Here is a 27,634-nt window from a genome sequence, read left to right as displayed (position 1 = left end):
CATAAATTGTGCCAGTGGCGACAGGTGTCGTGCCAAAGTAGTTACCCCCGATAGAAAGTGTATCCCCTGCCGCGGGAGCGCGCATGCATTCGGAAGGGTGGAGCTATAATTCTGTGTTTAGATATCAGCGTAGTTTATGAATAAAACAAAATGTGGATTTTTCAAGTATGTGTAGGGCGTCAAAAATGCGTTTCTTCCATCTAATGTAGAAAGTATAATAATAACCCCAAGGGTTTCAATAGGTTCTTCGCACCACTACGTGGTGCGAGGACCCTAAAAGGGTAGAAATAATTTGTCTTATCCTGATAATATGCATAACAGGGTTGCATGACGTAGAGTGAGACATTCAATCAAGGCTGACAATGAAATATAGAATATGAAAAATAGAAGACAGGACATAACTTTGCTCTAGCCATTCTTTTGGAAAACTCTTTGATGAATTCCAGCGTAACATATGATTCACTGTTTTCTTCTTCTACCAGCTATAAAGGTTTTGCTAACAGGGTTGTTGTGGGACACACGTTCCATACATGATAATTATTATTTTAAATATTATGTTGATTTAAAAAATGCTCCCACAATTACAAGAGATATAAATGGAAAAAATAATACCAAATAAAGAAGATTTACATTTCATTTTAACTGTTTAATTTGAGACTCAATTTGGTCATCATTGGGGTGGGACAAGAGAAAAATGTCTTTTTAGGGGGAACTGTAGACTTGTTTGGTATTAAAAATATTTTCAACATTCTTTTCCTCTTTTTTTTTTTATAGATTTGGTCTCAGGACAAGTACACAACAACTGCATGTTATAGTATTTTGTACATGGATTGTTTGAAATTTGATTGGTGGGACGTAAAATGTCCTCCAATTCTAGAATGACTCAGTACTTGAGCACTACAGTTCACCAGGAAATACTGTACTTTCTATTCTTATCGTGATAATATACATAATAGGGTTGCATGAGGTAGAGTGAGACATTCAATCAAGGCTGACAATGTTGTGAAAATATGAAAAATAGAAGAGAGGACATAGCTTTGCTCTACCCATTCTTTTGGAAAACGCGTTGATGATGTTAATTCCAGCTTATCACGTGATTCACTTTTCTTTTTCTACCAGCTAAAAAGGTTATGCAACAGGGTTGGGTGCATGTTGATGCACATACACTCCATGCATGATAATTATTAATTAAAATGTTATGTTGATCCAAAATATGTTCCCATAATTACAAGAGACATCAATGAGAAAATAATACAAAAAAAAAATGAGATTTAAATTTCATTTTAACTGTCTTATTTGAGATTCAATTTGGTCATCAGGGGGGTAGGACAAGAGAAAAATGACATTTTAAGGGGAACTCGCTCTGGATAAGTCCTGTCTGGGACAGAGACTTGGGCTGTTCTGTGATCAGCTGATGAGCTGCAGACTGTGGACGTGTCACCTGCTGCCTCCACACCTGCATTTAATAACACATAATGACGGTGCAGCCGGTGTGACTGCTTTCTGTCAAATCACACCATCCTGAGTCTTCTGTGCTTTTATTGAAACGTAGATCTAAATAATGCTACAAACAGCCTTCATGTCGTTTACCAGGCGAGCAGCTGCTGCGCAACCGGTTCGCTTCCCTCCTCGCTTTTTGTCGCATTGGATTTAAAGGCGAAGCAGCAGAGTTGGATTTTATTGGACTGAAGTTATAGATGGTGGCTGCGTGCTCGGAGGCTCTATTGTGAATATGGGATGTTGCAGGGAAATGACCGTCACTAACTGGACCTATGACTGCCGGTGAATTCAGGACACACGCAGCAGAGAAACGGGGTCGAGACGGTAGGATGGATGGATGGATGGATGGATGAATGAAAGTAGTGGTGTGTACAGGCTGGCTGCTTGGATGCAGCGTGTGTCATGTCAAAATGGCTCAATGAAATGGAACCAGCTGGCTGGCTGTAGAGAAAGTGTCCTCCAAACTTCATACACCAAACGAGCAGTTTATAATCGCATGGCTTCTTGGAAACGGCAGTATGAACACATGCAAATTTTGAGACATATTGCAAATTTCTACAAGGTACACGTCAATACGGCGTGCTGTTTATTAAGTAGCACGTTGATTCAACAACGGAACAGTTCAGATTGGGTAGTTAGTTCTCCTGATAGGACGATCCGAGAAATAACTGGTGGCTACAAATCATCCACCCATTGTCTATACACCGCTTAATCCTCATGAGGGGCTGGAGTCTATTCCAGTTGATTTTGTTTGAAGACTGGAGACACCCTGGACAGGTCATCATTCTGTCACAGGGCTACACATGGGTCATTCCACAACTGGAGGACATTTTGCATCCCACCAATCAAATTTCAAATAATCTATGTACAAAATACTAAAATATAGTTACTGTGTAAATGTACTTGTCCCGAGACCAAATCTTTAAAATAATAATAATAAAAATACCTAAATACCCCTAAAATACCATTTTTATCTTGTCCCACTCCCCTGATGACCAAATTGAATCTCAAATAAAACAGTTAAAATGTTTAAAATTAATTAAAAATCTCCTTTTGCTTGGCATTTTTTTTTCCCATTGATGTCTCTTGTGACTGTGGGAAGATTTTTTTTTTTTTTAATCAACATAATATTTTAAATAATAATTGTCATGCATGAAACGTGTGTCCCACAACAACCCTGTTAGCATAACCTTTTTAGCTGGTAGAAGAAGAAAACAGTGAATCACATGGTACGCTAGAATTAACATCATCAGTTTTCCAAAAGAATGGGTAGAGCAAAGCTATGTCCTCTCTTCTATTTTTCATATTTTCATAACATTGTCAGCCTTGATTGAATGTCTTACTCTACGTCATGCAACCATGTTATGCATATTATCAGGATAAGACATATTTTTTCTACCTTTTTAGGGTCCAAGCACCACGTAGTGGTGCGAACAACCTATTGAAACCCTTGGGTTTATTATTATACTTTCTACGTTGGATGGAAGAAACGCATTTTTTACGCCCTACACATATTTGAAAATGGCACACACATCAGATAAATTCTTTTTGCTTTTTCTTGACTTTTCCATCAGTAAGTTTGTCCTCTTGGTCAGCAGTAACAGTTAGCTAAATATCTAGCTTCTATTCCTGAGGAAAAGCTAACATTAGCATGGATTAGCAACCCTGTTACTGTGATTAGAGTGGGGTTAGCAAACAACAAATAAAACATGAAATGAAAATTGTCCCATTGATGTGTAAGCTGAGCTAATCAAGCCTTTGATAGTTTATTACCTATTTTTGATGAATATGTAGCAGAAAATTGTAAAAGAGAAGGTTTATTTTTCAATAATTTTGAAGCCCGAATGTTTGACAATTCTGGAATGACCCACACAGAGACAATCAATCACAGTCGCATTCGCACCTACGGACTATGTAGAATCACCAATTAACCTCAGCATGTTTTTGGAGTGGGCTGTACAGTGGTGCGGTGGTTAGCACTTTCCCCTTGCAGCTAGAAGATCCCCAGTTCTACAACACCTGCTTTCCTGGGATCTTTCTGCATGGAGTTTGCATGTTCTCCCTGTGCATGCCTTGGTTTTTTCCGGGTACTCCGGCTTCCTCCCACAGTCCAAAAATATGCTGAGGTTAATTGATTATTCTAAATTGCCCGTAGGTGTGAATGCGAATGTGATTGTTTGTATCTATATGTAGCCCTGTGATAGACTGGCCACCTGTCCAGGGTGTCCCCTGCCTTTGCCCCAAGTCAGCTGGAATAGACTCCAGCCCCTCCCAACCCTAATGAGGATTAAGCAGTATATAGATCATGGTTGGATGTTTTTGGACTGTGGGAGGAAGCCAGAGTGCCTGGAGAAAACCCACTCATGACGAGAACATCCAAACCCCATGCAGAAAGATCCGGGGAAGGCGGGGATGTGAACCAGGGATCTTCTACCTGAAGCTAGTCACCAAGCCACTGTGCAGCCCGGCTGCAAATCAGCTATTATGGAAAAAAAAGGCTCAAATGCGGTGTGACCTATCACATGCATGCCGAATTATAAAAGATATTCCCAAAGGGTGCAGTCTTGGCTGTGATGTTTATGGTTTGTGTCTATTCTTGTAACCATGAGAGCCCTAAAGATTTGTATGTACTCTGACCCTTGTCTCCACAGTAAGCACTCAGTGCAACAAAAGTCAAGACATTACTGAGATTCAAGCCTTTTATTCTTGTCAATATTTTGTTCATCTTTATTTTTGATTTCTGGAGCCATTTTTTTCAGCTGCTCTTTGCTGGAGAGATTGTGCTGCTGTACCTTTCTCTTTAAAATACCCCAAAGGTGTTCTGTTGGATTCAGGTTGGGCAACGTACTTCTCCATGTCATGGTTTTTGTTTGGCAGTGACCTTTGGATTGTTATCCTGGAGTATTTCTCTTCTGCCAAGCCTCTGTAGACTGGGAGTCACCTTGTCAGCCAGTGTTTTGGCATTTTCACAGACATTCATTGTGTCATCTATTAACGCTATCTCCCCTACACATTTTTCACTCATGCGACTCCATATATAATAGTATCCCACTCCCACCTCTGTGCTTCACTGTAAGGACTGCACATTCACTATGGCTGTTCATGCTGGACCTCATCTGAGCTTAAAAAAAAAAAAATTTTAAAAGTATCTTTGACTACAGAATGTGCTCTCAGTATTCACCGGATGTCTTTTCTTGTTCCCTAGTAAAGTTTCATCTTTCATCTCGCCACTTATCTTGAGTTGAGTGCCAAAGGGCTTTTTTTCTTGGAGGCCATCTGTGGAGGTACACACTATGCACTAATGTTTGTGAAAGTTGTGCACTGTTGTCAATGTTCTTTCGGGAGCACGGCCACTGCAACTCTGATTAGTGGTAATGTGATTCTCCCTGTCAGATTTTTGAAGTTGTCTGACAGTTCTTTTAAATGTAGAGCCATGATGCATACGTGCAGATAGACACAGAACAGAGGTTCGAAATGGAGAGTTCTGATGTTCACACCTCATTTTATAACCATGTTTATGCTGGTAAATCACAGCTGCAATCATTTTGTTTTCGTGATCACAGGTTTTCTAACTTGTCGTCGATCACTTTTGTTGAAAAATAATGCAATTAGAGATGATATCATTTTAATTTTAAGCAATATTGCACAGGGCTGTACTGACTCCTGTTGTAGACTGTATGTGACTTTATGGTAACTGTGTGCAACATAACCAATACAACCTTGATTTTGTGCCATAGTTATTTTTTTTCTTTTGAAAATTTGTTTTGGGAATTATAATACTAAAGGAAAGTGCTTATGGTCACATCTCTACTGTGAGAAGATTTGGTATTGAGCATTTCCTTAAAAGATCTTGTTCAGCACTTTTTCTGGGTGTATTTGTTCTGCTGATCAAAAGTTCAGCAGTGAGTCTTATTAATGCATAATTTATATTTATTCCCCTGTCCAGACAATACAAAATAGAGGGCACAGTGAAGGACAGCTGGGATTATTTGTCACAATACCCACCTCTGCTGGATCATGGGTAATCAGAATGGAAAAGAGAGCCATGGTTCTACAGGTAATATACACAGTGGTTCTGTTTTGAAACATAATGGAAAATGGTGGATTTTTTTTCTTTCTTTACCCCATCAATGTGTATGTGACATACTGCTATTTACGTTTCTTCACAGCACATTTTTCAAATGTTTTTCCACAAGTTTTGAATGGACACCTTTATATTACTTATTGTTCTGTCAGACTGACTATTTTTAGACTGTTGTCTTCCTTATTTCAAGAAAGTGGCACATGCACTTTGTCTCACTGTCTTACTATCTGTAATTCCAAGTGAAAGGAAACTGACTTGCACACAGAACAAAAAAAATAGTCTTCTGAAGTTTTATTTTGTGATGCAGCAGGAGGCTGAAGATGACATCAGATTGTTTGTGCATGGCCCTCTTCTGCATTATAAAAGAAAAACCAATCCAAATGCACATACATTTCATTGTAGTCTTCCAAAGACCATTATCATGTCTGTGTTTACTCAAAGCACACAGATTATCATGTAAAGACAGTAGAAACCATGTTATGAACTAAAGTATGCCTCTACTAAACTAAGAAAGGCAGAAAGTTTCTGTGACTGTACTGGACTGGACTGTATAATTACAGAAAGATTTCTTGGCACAGACAGGGTGCAAACTTTATATTACAATTAAACACTAGACGATTCAGTAAAAGCTGGATTCAACAATACAGTAGCAAGAAAAAATATGTGAACCTTTTGGAATTTCATTGCTTTCTGCATTAATTTGTCCTAAAATATGATCTGATCTTCATCTAAGTCAAGGGTATTGACAAATGTAATGTACCTAAAATATATTCTGATCTTTCATGTCTTTATTAAACACACTCATTCAACATTCAAAACGGTAGTGGAAAAAGTAAGTGAACATTTGGAATTAATAACTGGTTGACCCTCCCTTTGGCAGCAATAACCTCAGCCAGGCGCTTTCTGTAGCTGTGGATCAGACCTGCACATCGTTCAGGAGGAATTTTAGGCCATTCTTCCTTGCAGAACTGCTTTCGCTCTGTCATATTCTTTGGATGTCTCGTGTATGGCTCTCTTCAAGTCATTGAGGTCTGGGTTCTGACTGGGCCACTCTAAAAGTCGGATTTTGTTTTTCTGTAACCATTCTGTTGTGGACTCCAGTGTTTTGGGTCATTGTCCCGTTGCATCACGCAACTTCTGCAGAGTTTCAGCTGACGTACAGACGTTCTCACATTATCCTGAAGAAATTTTTGATACACTTGGGAATTCATCTTCCCCTGAGTGAGTGCAAGCTGGTCAGGTGCAGCAAAGCAGGCCCAAATCATGATGTTTCCTCCACCATACTTTATGGTTGGGATAATGTTTTCATGATTATATGCAGTGCTCTTTTTATACCAGATGTAATACTGTGTGTTCTGTCCAGATAGTTCAATCTTTGTTTCGTCGGTCAACAAAACATTTTGCCAATACCGCAGTGGAGAGGCAATGTGCTCTTTCAAAAACTTCAGGCGTGCAGCAATGTTCTTTTGAATACGCAGTGGCTTCCTTTGTGGTTTCCTGCCATAGACACCCTTCTTGTTCAATGTTTTACATACTGTAGACTCATGAACACAGACGTTAGCCAGTTCCAATGATGCCTTCAAATCTTTGGCTGCCACTCAGGGTTGTTTCTTTACCTCTTTGAGTCCTTGTTGTGCTCTTGGGGTCTTTTTGACTGGGTGCCACTTCTTAGTAGACTAACCAGTCTCAAAGTGTCTCTATGTAGATCATTTGCCTGACTGTAGACTAGTGAATTTCTAGAGTCTTTAAAGTTACTTTGTAGCTCTGTCCAGCTTTATGTAAATCAACAATTCTTCATTGTAGATGAGGCATGGCTTCCATGAGAGTATTATTCTTGTGTGGAGTAAGCTAACAATGTTTAAGTGCTTTTTATCCATCCAAGTAGCTCTAGTTCACACCTCCAAACTAATTTTTGTAACAAGACTCCAGGTATGCTAACATTGGACTCCAGTTAGCTTTTTTGAGGGTATTAACTCAATGGTTCACATACTTTTTCCGCTAGCACTATGAGGTTTTCATGGTTGTTCTCAATAAAGAAAAAAGACAGATCAGAATTTCTTCTGTGTTATTATTTTAGGCACATTATATTTCTTAGTATCCTTGACTTAGCTGTAGACCAGATCACATTTTATGACAAATGAATGCAGAAAAACATGAAATTCCTGAAGGTTCACATGCTTTGTCTTGCCACTGTACAAGACTCTTATTCAGAGTATCAGCTAATCTGTGGAATTGCCCCTACAGTCTTACAAATCCCGTTTTCAGCTGAAGGTGTTTAATCGGCTGCTCATTCCTTTTAATTTTCACTTACAGCTGTTGAAAATGCAACCCCTGGTTTACATGTCTTGGCTGTCAGTATGCAAGAAGTGGGCTCAGACTGCAGGATGAGAATAGCTCCCCTGCTGTAGCTGTGCAGACTACATCATACTGCTGCCAGGGAAATGATGAGTCTGCAGAATCCCGGAGCACCACACAAGGACAAGGAGGGGAAGCATAGAAAGATCAGACTTAAAGCAGTTTGAGATCCCTATAGCCTGCCAAAATGTGCACACTATAAACTGGATAATCTCAGCATGATACCAGTATCACATAGCTCTAACATTTAGTTTTCAGCAACAGATGACACACTAGAGGATGTTTCATGATAAAGCCAAACTGTTAGTAAGTTCATTTATGTATTATTAGTAATTCCTCCAGGAATGTATTTCTGGACTTGCACAGTTCATGCAGAAGTCTGACAGCTTTGATGATAGATGCAGTCATTCTGTGGTAGCAGTGAGAGTAGCTGTTAGATAGCAGATAAGGGTAAAATCACCTCTCTTCCTGCGTATTGCCACATGGGGGATCAGTGTGTGTTTGCCAGGCAAGATATTGGCAGGAAAGGCTTTTTGCTGCATCTGTCATCCCAGGACAATAAATAAAGGAACACAAACGACGTGCTTACATCTGCAATGGGGAAAAACAAGGCAAGGCTTTCAGCACATTTTCAGTTCATATTAGATGATTTTAAAGCTCAGGACAGTGGCATTTTTCACTCTTCTCTCTCAGGTTCTCCTTTAGATTTCTTCCACACGCCTCCCACCACACCCTCACAGGCAGAGCTGACTACCATGGCCTTATCCTCTGCAGCCTCTTCTGATAAGGCACAGACTCCATCACCGACAGGCAGCACCACCCCCTCCACCACCTCTCCGGTCGCAGACTGGACACAGAAACTGTCGGCTCCCTCAGAATGGGCCGTAATCAATGTAGACGGCATCGCCTCCTCGAAGACAAACATGAACGATGCAGCAGGGAGACATGAAAAAGCTTCAGTCAGTCTTGGCAGTCCAGCGTCGCCTCCTCCGTCTAGAGGATCGCCTTCAGAGCCGAGCTGGCAGGAGAGAGACAGCGGACTGGAGCCACAGGCTGCAGCAGAGAGAGCAGGAGAGGAGATGACCTTGGTTTTACTTAGTCTGATGGAGCACTACAGGGCCTCACTGGGCCTTACTCCCAACACTGATATTACCACAGGAGCAGTAGGTAGGACCTCTTCGCCTTTAAAGAAAAAAAAATAAAAATTACTAACCTACTATTAACCTACTGGTGGATTTTAAAGGCATGTTGTATTTTTAAAATGTGCCAAAATCCCACTATTTATTAGAGCCAGGAACTGTAAATTTAGGAAGAATGGTCAGATTTTCAACTTTCAGACTGTTATCGAAATACTGCTCAGGGATGTGCTGTTTCATCAGAAAACTTGACCAAATGTAAGCTTAAAATCATGATAATTTATAAATATCACTACATGTCTGGTTTATAAAATCACCAAAAATGAAGCCATTTTTATTAACGAGGTTCTGTAAAATTACAAAATTCTGCACTCAGTGACTCAGCTGCAACAGTCATTACAAAAATGTAAGCACTTTTAGGTTGTAATTTTAATAATTTTGTTGTAGTGCTCTCTCTTTGTGACCATGGTGGTGCTTTTTCCATGGAGTGTGATATTTAGATGTCTTATCTGAATAAGTGTTACTAAAAAGACTACTTCTGAAGCTTACACTGTGTTCTTTTTAAATGCAAATATCTGTGGATCAGAAGTCATTATCTCAATAATGTAATATGTATTACTACCAGGCCAAAATATCTCTCCCATTCACACCATGTGTACCTAGTTGCAGGATATTGATGAAACCAGCATAAAATTGTCCCTTTGATTCTGCAAATTTACCAGAGGAGCCTTTCCATGCATGTGTTAGAACACAAATATCTTTTCTCATTTCTTCTTGCTTACTGAAAGCTCAGAACTGATGAACAGGCAAAAATCGCACATTCAAAATATTTAGTTGGACCACCTTTAGCTTTGAATATGCCACACATTCACTGTGGCATCATTTCAATAAGCTTCTGCAATGTCACCGCATTTATTTCTGTCCAGAGTTGCATTAATTTTTCACCAAGATCTTATTTTGATGATGGGAGAGTCGGACTGCTGCGCAGTCTTCTCCAGCACATCCCTAAGATTCTCAATGGAGCTGAGGTCTGGACTCTATGGAGGCCAATCCTTATGTGAAAATTATGTCCCATGCTCCCTGATCCACTCATTCACAATGTGAGTCCCATAAATCCTGGCATCATCATCTTGTAATATGCTCATGCCATCAGGGCAGAAAAACTCCATTGATGGAAAGACCTGATATTTTTATTATACTTATGTAGTCAGCTGACCTCGTTCTTTGGGAACATAACCTTGCTGAACCTGGACCTGAACAATTGCAGCAACCCCAGATCATAACAGTGAACCCACAGGCTGTACAGTAGGCACTAGCCATGATGAGCGCATCACTTCATCCTACTCTCTTCTTACCCTGATATGCCCATCACTTTGGAACAGGCTAAATCTGGATTCATCAGACCACATGACCGACCACATTCCTTCCCCAAAGATGATGGTTCACCACTATCCTTCCAGGTTTTAATAATGCGTTTGGACGGTTCTTAACGTGATTTTAGTAGTATCAGACATCTCCTTAGTTGTTTTCTTTGCTTGATGCAGAGCAGTAATTTGACCCTTCTGAGGCAGATTGACATCATTTCCATGGCCACAGGATCTGTCTTCCAACATGGTTGTTTAAGAAATAATAAGCTACTCACTGCATCAGCCAGGGTTAAATAAGTTGTCAGCTGAAACGTATTCATCGCTGCGGTACTTGTCCAATGGAAGGCTCTTACCTATTTACTTAGTTAAATCTAGGTGGTGACTTTTTAAAATTATTATTATGTGGACAGGCAGTATGTTATTCACTTCAAAAGGTGACCTCCTTTACTGGAAAATCCATTGTCAGGGATGTCCAGATCACTCTTGGTTTGGACCACATTTAGCTTTCAAACTAGTTCTGATGTCACAAAATCATGCTCAGACATGCATGTGTTGAACTTTAAGGTATCGAGAAAATAAATGAGAAGGCTGCCTTTTAGTGTCAAACTCTGCTCATACATCATTTTACACACTGAAACATCCAAGTGAAGTAAGAGTAAGCATGAATGAAAAGAGAATTGAAATTCATCTGATAACTTGTCCCCAGAGGAAATGTCTTCTGATTATGGTACAATATACAGTGTGTACATACATACAGTGAACACTTGTAAAACACCAACCCTGAGCAGAATTCAGTCCCCATCATCCACTTCCGTTATTAGTTCAAACAACATCAGAATTCAAGACCTACCAGTTTTATACAGATAATGGACCATCAGTAGCTACTTAAACATGTAATCTATACAGCTACCATTGTATGTAAGGTAAGTGGACAAATTAGGAGAAAATTTACACACAAAATACTACATACAGCACACTTTAAAAAAAAAAAAAAAGTTAACCTCCAAAGCAGACGTTTTGGCCTTACATGTGCCTGTGCCAAATGGCTGATATTATCCATACATGCTGATTGTGATGGCTAATAAAACCAAGTCATATTAAGGTTAGTCCCATCTTTGTCCTCTTAAATATTTTACTGAATGGTGCTGTATGAATGACAATACCTTTGGGAAATGAATGAAGAATATACCTGAATTGATTCCTTCTGTCAGACAATCTATTTTTATTCATTCTCTGATATTCCCCCCCGTCTGTCAGAGTTGCTCAGACGCTTGATAACGGAGAGGGAGGAGCTGGTTGGGGAAGTGGACACACTCAGGGAGACCCTCAGAGTGAGTTCTTATTGCATTCCTAATTCAGCTCTCAACCCACAGGTCCTGAATATGACAAACATTAATCTGCTGTACAATACCGAGACCTTATTAAGTTTTTGATAATTAACTAATGTCCTTGGCTACAATATTGGAAAAGAACATCTCTGATGGTGTTTACTTCTTATTTTCATAACTTTTTAAAATGTCCTGTGATATGACTGCAGAATTTCTCATTCCAACAACCTACATATACTGACAAAAACACATCTGTAATTTGTACCTTCGACTATTGAATTTATTTAACTATTTGTATCGTAAGAGATCATAGGGCTGTGCTACAAAGTGAGACTGATGGATTAGCAAGACATGCTGTGCTCAAATAGAATAGAATAAAGCCTGAGTTTTCAGTATCATGAAGGTGGTTCCTTCTTAACATGCAAGGTCACCGTGGTAACTGATGTTGCTCAGTCAACCTGCTCCAGAAGAAGTTCTGTTCAGAGTTTGGGATTTAAATGGCTGTAAGAAGCACCATTTCAATAATTCCTTCTGAGTGATAGATCTTCTAAGCTGAAGAGATGCATTATATCGGCAAACCTGTTGAACCGTGTGCAGCACATTGACCACAGTGACCTACATGCATTCAGGTGATGTGGACAATGTAGATATGTTTTCATGCTTGGTCCTGATTTCACTGCCAAGTCTGTTTGACACTGCTGGTGCTGCAGCTTATAGAACACAGATTATAAAACTAATTTATTGGTAATCATCACAGATAATATTCAATCAATATCATTAATTTTACTTTGATTTGGCTAAAAACTTATGTCATTTCCATGTATCCTTCATTATGGGACTGTGTCAGACCAGAATGCTCACTTTAATGTGTGATGTTTAAAGTTTATCAGTTGTAAAAGAGTCAAATGGCATGTCAAACATGCTCTTTTCATAGGAGCATACAGTTTGAAGAAGAAAACCTGGTAACACAGAAAGTTGATAACCACTGTCGTCATATCCGTTATCTGTGATAGGGTTGTTCGGTTTTGTCGAGCCAGCTGGCACAAAGAAAGCCTGGTTATGTCAAACTTGACTTGTATTACACCAGTCACAGTGCCATAATGACAACAAGCAGCCTTTACCTTCAGATTACAGTGTTTCTTTTGTTCCACAGACAGAGAGGTTGGAGTGGCATCAGTTCCAGTGTGACCTGCAGGTGGCAGTATCTGTGGCCGACCGGCTGCGGGTCGAGTCGGAGCAGGCTCTGGGTTTGCTTCAGGAAAGTCACAGGACTGTGGAGGATCAACTGGCCCAGGCCCTCAGCAGACAGCAGGAGACGGACCGAGAGCTAGAGAGTCTGAAGACTGAACACAGAAATGTCTGTCACAAACTAAATGAACTCACCCTTCAGCAGCAGCAGCAGCAGCAGGAGCGAGCTGAGTTGAATGCAGTGAAGAACATCTGCAGGGTGGAAGACAGACTAACAGATGAAGAGGCTGAAAGACAAGACTCCAGTGAAGGACAGCAGGAGGGAATACAGACAATAACAGAGGAAGCTGAAGCTAAAGATGAGACTGAAGCAAATCAACAAGTGGATGCTAAAGGTGTAGCTGCTGATCCTGAAGAAACAAATGGAAGCGTGCATCTGACAGGGAGAGGGGTGGCAGAAGGATACCTCCGCAGTTTGGTGGCCCTGGAGAAGAAGAAAGAAGAGGGATGTGGACAAAGAGATCCGAGGAAGATTGTGATGCTGTCTGAAAGATCTTGGTACGTGCACATGAAAGTTTACACTGCTATTAACATATGGCAACAAAATCTTATCAAATGTGCACATTTTTGTCTTTTAGGAGTCTCTCTCGTCTCCCACTTCCAACTGACCCTTCTAGTCAAAATGGGGCTTCAAAAAACACAAGCACAACGTTGCCCCTATGCAAGGTATTACACTGCTGGAATTACACCATCATCATATGGAATCTTAGGAGGAATTGATATAGCTATTGTCATCCTGTGTAGAATCAGTCCATTGTGTAATTTTCCTCCAGAAAGAAGAGCCAACAAAGGGGAGAAGAATGGACCGTGTTTTACAGCGGCAGGACAGCTGGTCCAGCTTTTATACAGGTGAGGCGGAACCTACCAAACCACCATTGTGTTATTTGACTGAAAAAGTGTCCAGTTGTATAATTGTGACTGCACTTGTGCCTTGTAGGAAAACAGGATGAGGATCAAAGCTCAGATTCCTTCAAGTAAGTGTCTGTAAAGCTTCTTTCTTCCTGACAGTGACATTCAAACATGCTGATGAAAGAGACAGAGAGGCTGATGAGTGTTTAGCATTTTCCATTCCAACCAAACAACCATTTCAGGTCAAACTTTACACACTTAAGGGCTTGGCTTCCCGGTCCTAGACCTAGATTTGCTACTAAAGATGGCAGCTATACTTTTTGCACCATTACTTCTGTGTTTACTAAACTAAAAACAGTATGTATGATTTTATATCTCCTTATTTCACTGTCACTCATGTTGTTGTAACTGTTAAAGAAAACTGTCACGCAAATAAAATGATTCTTCAAACTGTCAAAAATAACTGACTGATGGTAGAAATGTTTTGTTATCTTTCCAGACTTCAGGATGGGTTCAGTGCTCTACTGAGGCGTCATGGTGGCTCCAGAAGAAACTCCCTGCTGCGCTGGTGTCAAAATCGTACCCAAGGCTACAAGGTTAGAGAGGAGGATTTCATCAATATTGAGATATTTGAAACTACACAACTCTGTAATAACTGGAATTCAGTGTACACAAAAATAGGGAATAAAAAATTCAACCAATAACAAAAAACTTGATTCTAAATCATTTTTTTTAATAATGCTTTGTGACAGAATATTGAGATCACGAACTTCAGCAGCAGCTGGGAAGATGGTTTGGCATTCTGTGCTGTTTATCACACCTATTTGCCCACTCACATCCCCTATGACAGCCTCAACCCAGATGAAAAGGTAAAACTCTTACTGTATGCATATGGAAAAGAGAAATGGTACAGTACAGTATTCTAAAGCATCCATCCATCTATTATCTATATACCGCTTAGTGCTCATTAGGGTCACAGGGTGTTGGAGTCTGTCCCAGCTGACTTAAGGTGAAGGCTGGGGACACCCTGGACAGATCACCAGTCTATCACAGAAAAACATACATATACAGAAAAGCAATCGCACTCGCATTCACACTTATGGAAAATTTAGAATTAAACTCACTTCTGTTGTATAGTGTAACTACAGTGACATTCAAGTTAATAACAGTACAAGTCTCAAAAGACTTGGTTACAGAAAAGAAGTGAAAGATTTATCAACTAACCAGTTACAAATGTGCAAGGTATGTTACATGCATAAATAAGACTGGGTGTTCATAGTCATAACCAAAAATTTAGTAATCCATTAATTAATGTTTGTGGAAGTGTATGTAAATGTATGTAAAAGCTGCAATGCTTTGCTTTTACAGAAAGAAAACCTGAACCTTGCTTTTAAGACAGGAGAGAGTGTGGGGATTACAGCCACACTGGTGAGACATTTTGCTGTATGAACTGTATTCCAGATGTTTAGAGTGACACAAATGAACTGGGGAAAATTGCAGATGATTAATGTAAGTGCAGCTTTCTCTGACAGTAACACATCTTCTCCTCCTCCATCTGTGATCTTTCCATGTTAACTGTGTGGCAGACAGTGGAGGAGATGCTGAAGGCCGACGGACCCGACTGGCAAAGGGTGCTGGGATATGTCGAAAACATTTTCCGTCACTTTGAGATGTGAAGGTGTCCTCCCTTGTCTTGCTCTTCTGCCTGGTTATGTTTTAAATCATTGTGACTCGGGAGCTGAAGGACTGAAACACTGTTTACCACAGGATAGAGGTCTGCCTACAATGAACTCATCACCCAGTGTGTATTAGACCTGACTACTTCATTTTATGTATCAGTAACATCACCTTCCCACACAAACAGGTGAGGGCTGACTCCCAGGTGGAAGAAACTAAACATAGTTTGACTCTTGGAGCACTTTTATTTTTCTACATACATTGCAGTTACATTGGATCTCAATAGCTGCCGACTAAAAATGCACAGAACGCACATATGACAGTATTGTCTCCTTGATGTCTTCCATGTTGCAGTCATGTCTCTGGGTGCTGATTGCACTGGTTTTGCACTGTTTGCCTCCTAAAAATTGAGCACTTTATAATTAACATAAATGTAACTATGTAGCACTTTTTAGTGGAGGATTTCAGAATCTGGGTCACTTTGTCTTGACTAAATGTTTTCATCATGAACTTGTCCTGCCATGATACTGTCATATGTGCATGCATCCAAAACTAAAACCCCTCAATGAAGAAAGGGAGCAGATATGTACCCAGATTTTAGATGTCGGAATATTGATATTTTAACCCGAAACGGTACAGAGTCAAAGGAAAGTTGCCTTTTGAGGACATGTAAAAATGTGAATGTGTGTAATCACAGATGTGTTTTGAAAGATACAGTCAATGTATAAAGACTTACTGCAACAATAAAGTATGTATGTATATGGAAATTTCTAAATTTTTCTCCATTAATACCACACAGATTCAGAGAAAACATTTTAATTTTAACATAACAAAAATGGCATAAAAGATGGCATCAAAGGAAATGTTTCAGGTTTAGTGATGTAAAAAAATGGTCATAGTGGAACATGTAACAAATAAATAAACAAGGCTCTGCAAGGATGCTATCATGTAATAAGAAACCATAATATGAAAATGTTATTTCACCTTGGAATGCATTAGCGTTTCGAAACTATAGCTTTTCCACAAAAAAGATATATGGTAGACAGGATCTTGGAAACAGTATCATAAATAAACATAACCTGCAGTTAACCAATGAATGTAAATAATTCCTATGAAGCTGGAATGGCACCTCCTATAGGTGGTGTTGACAGAGGTGGCAGGAGGAGAGACTTTAGTTTGGCTGACATAGCTGCAATTTCAGGGTCCTGGGTTTCATACATCTTCACCAGTCTGGCAAATTTGAGGACACCTAAAAACAAGCAGAGCGAGGATCTATGTGGCGAATCAGATGATCTTATCAGAACAGCATGCAGTCAGTGAGTAATGAAGCTGCCAATTTTGATCAAATACAGTAACTGTCCAAAAGACACTTTGAGATTTCTAGTTTCAAGTTAGTTATTTTTTCTCGTCATTTCATAACTGTTTGAATCCATCTGGTCATTAAAAGTAATTAAAATAAATAACAATAAATAAGATGTTAAGAAAGGTAACTTTGACAATGTACACCTTTAAAACTGATGTTTGGTTTAAAATATAATGCTGTTTTATTTATGTATGTTCATTTGATGGGGAATGAAGAAAGTCACATGACCACAGTTTAGTTACAGGTCACACCTGTTGGATTGTGGGTCAGATACAATACAGCTGCAGAGGGAAAACACCAACATTACCAGAGAAGAAACAATATGGCCTAAAAAGCATAACTCCTCTGCATGGTCTGAGAGGCGCACACAGTAACTGTGACTTTTAAGTTTTATTTGTTTCATATTTGTTGGCATTATTTGTCAAAGTGCTTTGTATGGACAGTTTAATATATTGTCGCAAGCTAGCACACTGGACCCGTCTAAGGACAGAAAATTAGCTTGAAAGACTTACTTTTGGAATTAGTTAATTTGTTTTACTGCTTGTACAACAAATTATGCCGTTTTAGCTGTATCGGTTTTATGTCGACAGTGTTCATCAATGAGGTTCTCAAAGAAGGGGTGATGAACAAAGCTCACCTTCTCCCTCATTGTTGAATCCATAGGCTTTTATCACCTCTTGTTGGATCTGGGTTGCCACAGGTAACACAAGCTGCAGCATCTTGCCCATGTCGTTGCAAGCACTTTCTCGAGCTTCCTCCATCCGTGCAGCATTTTCTGGTACTGAAAAGGCCTGGATCACCTCACTCAAAACCACTGCAAAATAAACAAAAATACATCTGTAGTTTTTCTGCAGGGTAAGTACATTTTTATGTAGCACCTTCCATTACAAGTGAACTCCAACCTACACTATATTGTCAAAAGTATTCGCTCACCCATCCAAATAATCAGAATCAGGTGTTCCAATCACTTCCATGGCCACAGGTGTATAAAATCAAGCACCTAGGCATGCAGACTGCTTTTACAAACATTTGTGAAAGAATGGGTCGCTCTCAGGAGTGCAGTGAATTCCAGCGTGGAACTGTGATAGGATGCCACCTGTGCAACAAATCCAGTCGTGACATTTCCTCACTCCTAAATATTCCACAGTCAACTGTCAGCTGTATTATAAGAAAGTGGAAGTGTGTGGGAACGACAGCAACTCAGCCACCAAGTGGTAGACCATGTAAACTGATGGAGCGGGGTCAGTGGATGCTGAGGTGCATAGTGCAAAGAGGTTGCCAACTTTCTGCAGAGTCAATCGCAACACACCTTCAAACTTCATGTGGCCTTCAGATTAGCTCAAGAACAGTGCTTCATCAGAGAGTTTCATGGAATGGGTTTCCATGGCCGAGCAGCTGCATCCAAGCCATACATCACCAAGTGCAATGCAAAGCGTGGGATGCAGTGGTGTAAAGCACACCACCACTGGACTCTAGAGCAGTGGAGACGCCTTCTCTGGAGTGACCAATCGCGCTTCTCCATCTGGCAATCTGATGGACGAGTCTGGGTTTGGCGGTTGCCAGGAGAACGATACTTGTCGGACTGCATTGTGCCAAGTGTAAAGTTTGGTGGAGGGGGGATTATGGTGTGGGGTTGTTTTCAGGAGCTGTGCTTGGCCCCTTAGTTCCAGTGAAAGGAACTCTGAATGCTTCAGCATACCAAGACATTTTGGACAATTCCATGCTCCCAACTTTGTGGGAACAGTTTGGAGCTGGCCCCTTCCTCTTCCAACATGACTGTGCACCAGTGCACAAAGCAAGGTCCATAAAGACATGGATGACAGAGTCTGGTGTAGATGAACTTGACTGGCCTGCACAGAGTCCTGACCTCAACCCCATAGAACACCTTTGGGATGAATTAGAGCGGAGACTGAGAGCCAGGCCTTCTGGTCCAACATCAGTGTGTGATCTCACAAATGCACTTCTGGAAGAATTGTCAAAAATTCCCATAAACACACTCCTAAACCTTGTGGACAGCCTTCCCAGAAGAGGTGAAGCTGTTATAGCTGCAAAGGGTGGACCTACGTCATATTGAACTCTATGGATTAGGAATGGGATGTCACTTAAGTTCATATGCAAGTCAACGCAGGTGAGCGAATACTTTTGGCAATATAGTGTACCTTCAATTCAGCACACAAACACAGATAGGCATGCATATACAGTGACAATTCAGAAAAAAAAAATTGTTCCTGAAAGAAGACATAGTTGTGGCAGATCTTGATATGCTACATAGACCAGGACCACCTTAACCAGTTCAGTATCAAAGGATAAACTGCAAAAAGAAGTGTTTGTCCAATATATATTCAGTAACAATGTGGACCACCTGTGAAAGAGTAAAAGAGCTACAAAAAATCACTTTTATACATCTAAACCAGTTTTTATTACCTCTGGTCTGCTCAACAGTCAGAGTGGGTTGCTGTGCTGGAGCTGAGGCCATGTCTGCAGAGAAAAGAGAGACCAATGTGTACTCAGGATATTTACAGCGAATAATATAAAATGACTGTAGACAAAAGAGCACTGACATATAAGAGAGTTCAATACTTAGAGTTATGTAAAGACAATCACAGGTCCTTGAGGGTAGCCTGAAGAATATGAATTAACCTTATTCGATTTATGTACCAAAAACATCTAGATGAATAACACATGGGAAAGTTGATACTGATCGATATCCTTTACCTAATAAGGGGGGAAAACTACTGAGAGTGAGGTTCTCATTCACAATGGTACCCTGAGAACACATCATATAAACAATCACACAAAAATAAAAAGACACATTAGGAAAAACAGGTGCATTCATTACACAAAAACATTATTCAACAGAGGTTTAAACTGTTTCATACCTAACAAAGCCCTGAAGCCTATTCCACCTATGAGGAACATAAGTAAAAGCCATTTTCTCAATTCTGTATTAAGAAATGGGACATTCAGAAAAATCCCATCTTGTTGACAGGTAAGGTAACTCATATTTGTAAGTCCTAAAAGTAATCATAGTAACATGATAATTTATTTTGGATATCTTTATAAATAAAAGGCCAATGCCATTCCCTTTGAGTGGTCAGTGATGGCCAGTTTTAGAGTATAAAATGATGGGTCCTGAAACTGTCACCTGTAATAAATGAAAGAGCACTGTGAAACACAGCACCCAGTGACCGTATGTAAATTACATCTGCATTTTCAAGCACTGAAATAAAATGTTGCAGCGCAATCTGTAATCTACTACTGAAAAAGAGGTTTATTTCCAAAAAAAAGAAGCCTAATTAAATTTTTAGGTTCCTAGTCAGTTCCTCAGTATGAGTTTTAAAAGAAACCAGTGTGTCTATAACATGAAGCTTTTGCCATTTGCAATCAAGTTATTGTGCCGCTTGTAAAACTTTCACTGCGTCACCAGCAGAGTAATGAACACAGCTGCTAATAACCGCTGATCCTACGTTATTTATACTGAACAAAGCTATAAATTCAGCATATATTATTTAAATAAATTTTATCATTTTTTTTTAACATAAAGAAGTAAGTATTTTTTTGTTCCAATACATCTGGCATCTCTGCAACAGAATGGATGTTGTGAAACAACCAGGTATGACTACACTTCAGTTCAAAAGTTTGGGGTCACTTAAAAATGTGCTTATTTTTGAAAGAAAATCATTTTTTTCCCCAATGAAGATAACATTAAATGAATCAGAAATACAGTCTAGACATTGTTAATGTGGTAAATGACTATTCTAGCTGGAAATGGCTGATTTCTAATGGAATATCTACATAGGGGTACAGAGGAACATTTCCCGCAACCATCACTCCTGTGTTCTAATGGAACATTGTGTTAGCTGATGGTATTGCAAGGCTAATTGATGATTAGAAAACCCTTGTGCAATTATGTTAGCACGGGAAGAAAAGTGTGAGTTTTCATGGGAAACATGAAATTGTCTGGGCAACCCCAAACCTTTGAATGGTAGTGTATGTAAGAAATGATAATGGTCAGATAAAGAATGTGGTCATAGACCAGAAAGGACAAGTACAGAGTGACTCTTTGCTAGTGGAATGATGTTCTACTCTTCCTAAAGAGCTTGATAAAGTTGGCAAATATTTTAGTAGACAGATCATGTTGTCCCAGAGCATCCTGTCTAAAACCATTTCTAACTGACACGCCAGCATCCAGCATGCAACAGTCCAGTCTCATCTGTTTGTCATCTGTGCCATTGTGTATTTTAAATAAAGCTGCCTTTAATATTCACTGGTTAAAGGAGTGCCTGTGTCCTTTTACAGCCAGATACTCTAGATCTGGACCCACTGCTCTCCAGATCTGGAGTATCTGGTTGCAAAATGCAGGCCATTTTATCTACCGAGGGAGTTCTCCGTCGCCCTCATCACAGCTGTTTACATCCCACCACACACTAATGCTAAGCTAGCCCTGGAGGACCTGCACAGCTCTGTAAACAGCCAGCTAAATGCCTATCCAGAGGGAGTTGTGATTGTAGCAGGAGACTTCAACCATGTTGAGCTCAAGACAGTGCTGCCCAAGCTTCATAAACACATCAACTTCCCCACAAGAGACAATAACATTTTGGACTAGGTGTATACAAACATCAGGGGAGCTTACAAAGCTGCAGCAGCACCACACCTTGGCCTTTCAGACCACATCTCCCTGCTACTGACACCAGCCTACAGACCAGTAGTGTGCAGACGCAGACCCACCATAAAGACTGTGCAGGTACGGAGTGAGGAGGCCACTGCATCTCTGCAGCACTGCTTTGACATCACAGACTGTGATGTTTTCTCTGAGGTCTCTGACCTAGAGGGCTACACCTCTGCTGTCCTGGATTAGGTAAGTTTTTGCACTGAGGCCGTACTGCTTACCAAAACCACCAGGGTGCTCCCAAATCAGAAGCCCTGGTTTAATGGAAATGTACGGTCGCTGCTCAAAGCCAGGGACACCACCTACAGGTCAGAGAACCAACTGGACTACAAAACTGCTAGAAAAAACTTGGCAAAGGGCATCAGAGAAGCCAAGGGCAAATACACGCAGCAAATAGAGGGGCACTTTGAGAACAACGACCCCCGCAGCATGTGGCAGGGTATTAAATCCCTGACTGACTACAAAAACAACATACAGGTCAGTCAGGACAGAGATCTCCCCGGCACCCTGAACCTCTTCTTTACTCGCTTTGACAAGCAGCAGGGAAGAGCCCAGCCTGCTGAAAGAACCCAGCACAGGGGGGAGGACCTGTGCTGACCAGCTGGCTGAGGTGTTCACAACGATCTTTAACCTCTCCCTACAACAAACTGCAGTCAGCACCTGCCTCAAATCCACCACCATCGTCCACACAACAAGCGAAGCATCCCTACAGATCTGGACAGCCATCAGTTCGCTTACCGGATGAACAGATCTACAGAGGATGCTGTCTCAGTTGCACTTCATACAGCCCTAACCCACCTGGAGCAGCCGGATACCTATGTTAGGATGCTCTTTGTGGATTTTAGCAGTGCCTTCAATACTCTAATCCCCCATAAACTAGTACATAAACTCACCAACCTTGGACTCTCCACCACACTATGCTCATGGATTATGGACTTTCTGACCAACAGCACTCAGAATGTCAGGATGGGGAGCCTGACATCCAGCACCATAATCATGTACACAGGCACATCAGAGGGGTGTGTTCTTAGTCCAGCACTCTTCACCCTCTTCACCATGGACTGTGTCTCCATCCACTCCTCCAACACCCTGATAAAGTTTGCTGACGATACCACAGTGGTAGGCCTTATCAGGGACAACGAGACCTGGTACAGGCAGGAGGTCCAACATCTGGTAGGGTGGTGTGCAGAGAACGACCTGGTCCTCAGCACCACCAAAACAAAGGAAGTCATCATAGACTTCAGGAGGACCAGGAGAGTCATGCAGTCCCCACTCCATATCAGTGGATAAGAGGTGGAGAGGGTGAACTCAGTCAGATTCCTTGGCATGCACATTACCAAGGATCTGACATGGAGTGTCCATGTCAGAAACACCTCCAAACTGGTGAAAAAAGCCCAGCAGAGAATGTTCTTCCTGAGGAAGCTGAAGCAGGCTGGTCTTACATACATACATACATACATACATACATACATACATATATATATATATATATATGTGTGTGTGTATATGTATGTGTGTGCATGTGTGGCATGTGTATATATATATATATATATATATATATATATATATATATATATATATTTTTTTTTTTTTTTTTTTTTTTTTTTTTTTTTTTTAAATAAAAATACTTGTTTTATACAGCTGTTCGTTGTTATACTGTGTTGTTTTGGGGGGTTTTTTTTGGAAGTGCCAACAAAGTTTCGTTGCAGAAATGCAATGACAATAAATATCCTTGAATCCTTGAATTAAAGCCACAGGCTGTGGATTAACTCAGTGGTTGACACTGTGTCACCAGCTGAACAGCCTAAATTATTTCCTAAGATGTCTTAGTTTGTTGTAAAACCAATAGAAAAGAAGACCATTTGTATGTTAGGTATACAGAGTATGACCAAGCTTTAGCCCTTGTGGCACCTCTTAAGGACATCATGAGAACTAAACTGATAACAGCTTGCAACAATTGCTCGTGGTCTGCCAGTAAGATAACTATGAAACATGTTACATGTACTGGAGTCAAAACCAACAGATCTAATTCCTTCCCCTACACAAGGACACAATCCACTGTGTCAAATGCTTTAAACAAATCAATGAACATGCGAACACAATATTCTCACAAAGCCAGAGAACAGGTTCCATCATTCACTACCTACACATGGTGCAGTCAGAGTGCTTTGGCCTGGTGTGAGACCAGACTGAAGGTTTCAAATGCTTTTGTCAGATTTAAGCTAAACTGAGAGTTGGAGTTGATTGTTTGGGCCACCACCTTTAAACACAGCCAGTCGATCAGCTGCTTTCGACACCCTGGGAATATTCCTGTTGTCAACATGGTGCTAAACTTGAAGGCAAACAGTACGTCTTTCTACATCCAGTAAATGTAACAGTACAAATGAGAGAGGTAGATAAACCAATAATAAAACACGTAATCGCAAAACCCATTATTACATAAAACAACGACAGTTAAACATAAAGAAAATGTGGTGTATTTGTGATGATCGGCGTGGTGCCGTTAACGTTTGTCGGCAGTGGTTTCCTTTCTACGAATAGCTTAAAACGTCAGCTGACAGGAGACAGCTCGGGACGGCAACAACAGATAAAATACATTTTCATGAAAGAATGAAGCAGTGAACATTAAAGAACGCAGGTTTGGGAACTCACCACTGATGAAAACAACCAAGCTAGTACGACACCAGTGATAATGCCGCAAAATGCCCCCTTTTGCGACAGTTGGGAGGCGATTTACGACACGGTTTTCTTCCTTGGGATAGACGCCGACGTAAGAAGTAAACAAACACATAAGTCTGGGTTAAAGAGAAGGATAGACATATGTTCTACATTTAAAATTATTTATAACTTAAATTTAAAGCAGACAAAGTTGTGAATGTCTTGTCCTGGCAGCTTTTTTACCGCATAGAGCCAGTACCGTCAGTGGAGAAGGAGCATCGATGGAGCAGAAGCTGGCAGAGTTCAGAGCCAGACGGCAGGCTGAGAAGAGTCAGAGTTCTGCTCCACAGAGCAGAGAGCAGGAAGCAGCACCCACAGGTGCTCAGTGTGAGCCCACAGCTACAGCTCACAGTCTGCAGCCAGAGGACACAGAAAACACCCGACCTGCTACTCAAAGCTCTCAAGGCAGGGTAAGAGATCACTTCGTTTAAGCTCTTTTAAGCTATGAGACAAGTCAGATATTCATAACATTTCTGAATAATATTCAATAGCTTCTTCATATTACTGTGAATGATACAAAGCTCAAACGGTAAATTTAATGCTGTTCAACATGTGAAAGTGGGAATATCACATGAGAAAACTTTTCCCCACAGAAGCAAAAGCATCAATATTCACAGCAGGAGATTGGCACCAGATCGTACTTACAATTTATACTACAAATGCATTATTGTGTGATCATCATCACATTATCATTATTAGCAGAAACAGACTGCAACATACAGCATGGACTGCAAAAAAAAAAAAATCACTGGAGGCCCCCTGCCATCCATCCAGGAACTGTTCAACACTAGAACCAGGAAGAGGCCAGTGAACATCATCAGACACCACTCACCCTGGACATAAACTGTACTCCCTCCTCCCTCTCTGGCAGGGACTACGGAGCCATGTTCACTAAAACCACCAGACACAAGAACAGCTTCTGGCCCAATGCCATCACCCTACTGAACGGCTGAGCCATTCCTCCACACCTGTATAATATACCAATGCATATGTACATTACTTTTTGCACTAAGAACAGTACTCTCAGCTTTTTGCACTGTATTATCACTGTAGCAATTATCATTTTGCACTACTGCGTTTATATATTCTTTTCATATGTGTCAATTTCTGTATATACTTTATCTTTATTTTTATTAATACTATTATATTACTATTATATTATTTTCTTCTTTGTTTTATTTCATTTATTTATTTTATTTATTTATTTTCTCTTCTTCTTTCTATAGTTATTATTCTCTTTCCTTATTCCAAGGGTGACACAACAGCTGAAAGTTGATTCTGATTCTGACTATTCTTGTTGATTTGGAGATAATTTAAAAGCGTCCTATACTGTTGTAGAACTGTAACAGTTATTTTCATTATTGATTAATCTGCAGACTTTTCTCTTGATTGATCATTTGGTCTAAAAACTGTCAGAAAAAGACATTACATATTTGTTTTTTGTCAAAATAACAACAACTGCCAGCCTTTGTGAGCTTTACATGTAGCCAGTGAATGACTACTCTGTAATGCCTGCCAGGCTGCATGTGTTCTAAGAGCTGTGAGCATTTTATCAGAGTGATGTCATCAGATTGTTTGGTTTTAATAGTTTTTAAGTGTCCAGAAGGTGGCAAATAGATTTGTAACAACTCATTCATTTTGTGTTGCAGCAAAGGTTTTTTCCTTAGCTTTTTCCTGTTTTGTGAGTCATCTAATAACTTTGTACATTTATCCTGTGATCCTGACCCCCAGGTTAAGAACTACTGACATCCATCATAACTTTCTGTCTCCGTAGGACTGTAGAGACTGGCTGCTGGACAGTGCTCTGGGAAGGTGGCTGGCTTCAAGGCAGCTTGTTCTCTCAAACCTTACTTTGCTCAAAGTGCTGCTGTGGCTGGTTCTGCTGGGTCTGTTTGTTGAACTAGAGTTTGGCCTCCCCTTCTTCGTCATCTCTCTCTTCTACTGGCTCTATGAAGGACTCCGTAACCCAGCGCCCCGCAAGCCCGGAGAACTGAGCGCTTATTCAGTCTTCAACCCAGACTGTCAGCCTCTGTTGGGCGCTCTGACTGCAGAGCAGCTAGAGGGAGAGATGGGATACAGACCTCTGGCTAACAGATGAAGTGTTTGGGATTTGCACATATATATCAGATAATCAGAGATATTCTCCATTTGACAAATGCTAATTTACTCAGGAATTTACTGTAATTTCAGTTTTTTACTTGTGTATAACACAATAAATTGGGATTGGCCTATTTACAGTTTTAGTCCTGTGTTTTTACTGGAAACATTTTAATGACATCACAGTTACCGAGGAGAATGTAAAGTCGTGGAGGACGGATATGTCACATCAGATACAGTTGTCTTAACATCACCATTACTTAGTGTAAAGAGTGATGGATTGACATGTCCATAGGGTTATATATTTTAAGATTTATTATTTTTAGCGCATACCCCAATTTTTCTGTACTGATCAATTTTGGTGGAAAAATGTGAGAAGAGAATGGTATTTAGGGTTGATACTGCGTTGTATGCATTAAAAGGAAGAGTGGCAAGCTGCTTTTAATTTACATGGCAAAATGTTTACTATATATTTATGTTTTTCCAAGTTTAATAAATTTCTGAAGGCTGAAGCAGAACTGATTGTTTTTTTTTTTTCTAAGGCTCCATGTCATAATCTGTAAAGCTTTGCAATACAGTCAGGAGCAAAGCCAAAGAACTGCCTGGGGTGACAGTGGCTATCACAGTCTGGTCAACCCTCTGGCCATCCCATGCTACTAAAAGGGAAGCCTGTTAGAGAGATATGCACATACTCATAGAACTGGAGTTACATGCAGTAGCTTTTTGTCTAGGGCTATTTATCCCATACAGATATAGTTTAACAGTGCAATCATCCCCATTTAACTACATAAAACCCAGTAAATCTGACCATCCAGAAAATGTTTACATGTAATTAAAAAAATATGTTTATACATGTTTTGATTTGTGAGTATGATTTAGGTCGGAGTTGTCTTATTATCTTGTGAGCTTTATCACCAATTTGAAAAAAGCAGAACTTAAAAAAACACTCCAGATTTTTGAGTTATTAAGAATTACATAAAAAAATAAAGTGATAATAGTGAGGTATGAGTAAAAGTGACAAATCATAGGTGAAAGTGAAATGCCAAATAATTACTGTTTGGTGACAGAGATGGAAAACAGATTAACAAGACATTTTAATGATGAGGCAGCCAGCAGAGAGGAGGTCCAGGCCCTCACATCCTGGTGTCGGAACAATGACTTGTTCCTCAACACCGACAAGACAAAGGAGCTTCTCATTGACTTCAGGAAACACAAGGACACAACATATGCCAGTCTGGTGATC

The 27,634-nt window shown here is 40.2% G+C and overlaps 3 protein-coding genes across 8 annotated transcripts; 2 read left to right on the top strand and 1 right to left on the bottom strand.

Moving 5' to 3' along the window:
- The first annotated feature begins 1,412 nt into the window (after nt 1-1,412).
- Nucleotides 1,413-16,311, top strand: LOC111578338 (cytospin-A). 5 transcript variants are annotated; one of them, XM_023285035.3, is made up of 13 exons: nt 1,413-1,824; nt 4,706-4,784; nt 5,447-5,557; nt 8,714-9,106; nt 11,700-11,773; nt 12,924-13,516; nt 13,597-13,684; nt 13,792-13,867; nt 13,956-13,992; nt 14,367-14,463; nt 14,620-14,736; nt 15,236-15,295; nt 15,454-16,311. In XM_023285035.3, the coding sequence occupies exons 3-13, from the start codon at nt 5,518-5,520 to the stop codon at nt 15,541-15,543; spliced, it is 1,665 nt and encodes a 554-aa protein (XP_023140803.2). In that variant the 5' UTR covers nt 1,413-1,824; nt 4,706-4,784; nt 5,447-5,517; the 3' UTR covers nt 15,544-16,311. The 5 variants fall into 5 exon arrangements, with proteins under 5 accessions (XP_023140803.2, XP_054872103.1, XP_023140800.2 ...); XM_023285032.3 differs by having other exon boundaries at nt 1,414-1,824; nt 8,633-9,106; XM_055016128.1 differs by lacking the exon at nt 4,706-4,784.
- A 64-nt stretch (nt 16,312-16,375) lies between these two features.
- On the bottom strand, nt 16,376-24,516 carry grcc10 (gene rich cluster, C10 gene). 2 transcript variants are annotated; one of them, XM_023285039.3, is made up of 4 exons: nt 24,229-24,516; nt 19,332-19,385; nt 17,545-17,721; nt 16,376-16,793 (listed from the first exon to the last, which is right to left on the bottom strand). In XM_023285039.3, the coding sequence occupies exons 1-4, from the start codon at nt 24,365-24,367 to the stop codon at nt 16,654-16,656; spliced, it is 510 nt and encodes a 169-aa protein (XP_023140807.1). In that variant the 5' UTR covers nt 24,368-24,516; the 3' UTR covers nt 16,376-16,653. The 2 variants fall into 2 exon arrangements, with proteins under 2 accessions (XP_023140807.1, XP_035810876.2); XM_035954983.2 differs by lacking the exon at nt 24,229-24,516 and adding an exon at nt 19,623-22,971.
- Nucleotides 24,313-26,903, top strand: saysd1 (SAYSVFN motif domain containing 1). The gene is made up of 2 exons (XM_055016129.1): nt 24,313-24,704; nt 26,069-26,903. Exons 1-2 carry the CDS (start codon nt 24,516-24,518, stop codon nt 26,390-26,392), a joined length of 513 nt encoding a protein of 170 aa, XP_054872104.1. The 5' UTR covers nt 24,313-24,515; the 3' UTR covers nt 26,393-26,903.
- Nucleotides 26,904-27,634: the final 731 nt, after the last annotated feature.

This window comes from Amphiprion ocellaris, chromosome 12 (genome assembly GCF_022539595.1).
Source record: "Amphiprion ocellaris isolate individual 3 ecotype Okinawa chromosome 12, ASM2253959v1, whole genome shotgun sequence".
NCBI classification, from domain to species: Eukaryota; Metazoa; Chordata; class Actinopteri; family Pomacentridae; genus Amphiprion; species Amphiprion ocellaris.
Note: the sequence above shows the minus strand (reverse complement) of the source record. Positions and strands in the feature narration are given on the sequence as shown.

Excerpts from the sequence above, each read along its gene's own strand:
- saysd1 (XM_055016129.1), top strand. The coding sequence starts at position 24,516 with ATGGAGCAGAAGCTGGCAGAGTTCAGAGCCAGACGGCAGGCTGAGAAG. Across the intron at positions 24,705-26,068 it reads CTCAAAGCTCTCAAGGCAGG|GACTGTAGAGACTGGCTGCT; the intron begins GTAAGAGATCAC and ends CTGTCTCCGTAG.
- grcc10 (XM_023285039.3), bottom strand. The coding sequence starts at position 24,367 with ATGTGTTTGTTTACTTCTTACGTCGGCGTCTATCCCAAGGAAGAAAAC. Across the intron at positions 17,722-19,331 it reads GACTGTTGAGCAGACCAGAG|TGGTTTTGAGTGAGGTGATC; the intron begins GTAATAAAAACT and ends TTTATTTTGCAG. Across the intron at positions 16,794-17,544 it reads ATTCAACAATGAGGGAGAAG|GTGTCCTCAAATTTGCCAGA; the intron begins GTGAGCTTTGTT and ends GCTTGTTTTTAG.
- LOC111578338 (XM_055016127.1), top strand. The coding sequence starts at position 8,536 with ATGGGGAAAAACAAGGCAAGGCTTTCAGCACATTTTCAGTTCATATTA. Across the intron at positions 13,517-13,596 it reads ATGCTGTCTGAAAGATCTTG|GAGTCTCTCTCGTCTCCCAC; the intron begins GTACGTGCACAT and ends TTTGTCTTTTAG. Across the intron at positions 14,737-15,235 it reads GCCTCAACCCAGATGAAAAG|AAAGAAAACCTGAACCTTGC; the intron begins GTAAAACTCTTA and ends TTGCTTTTACAG.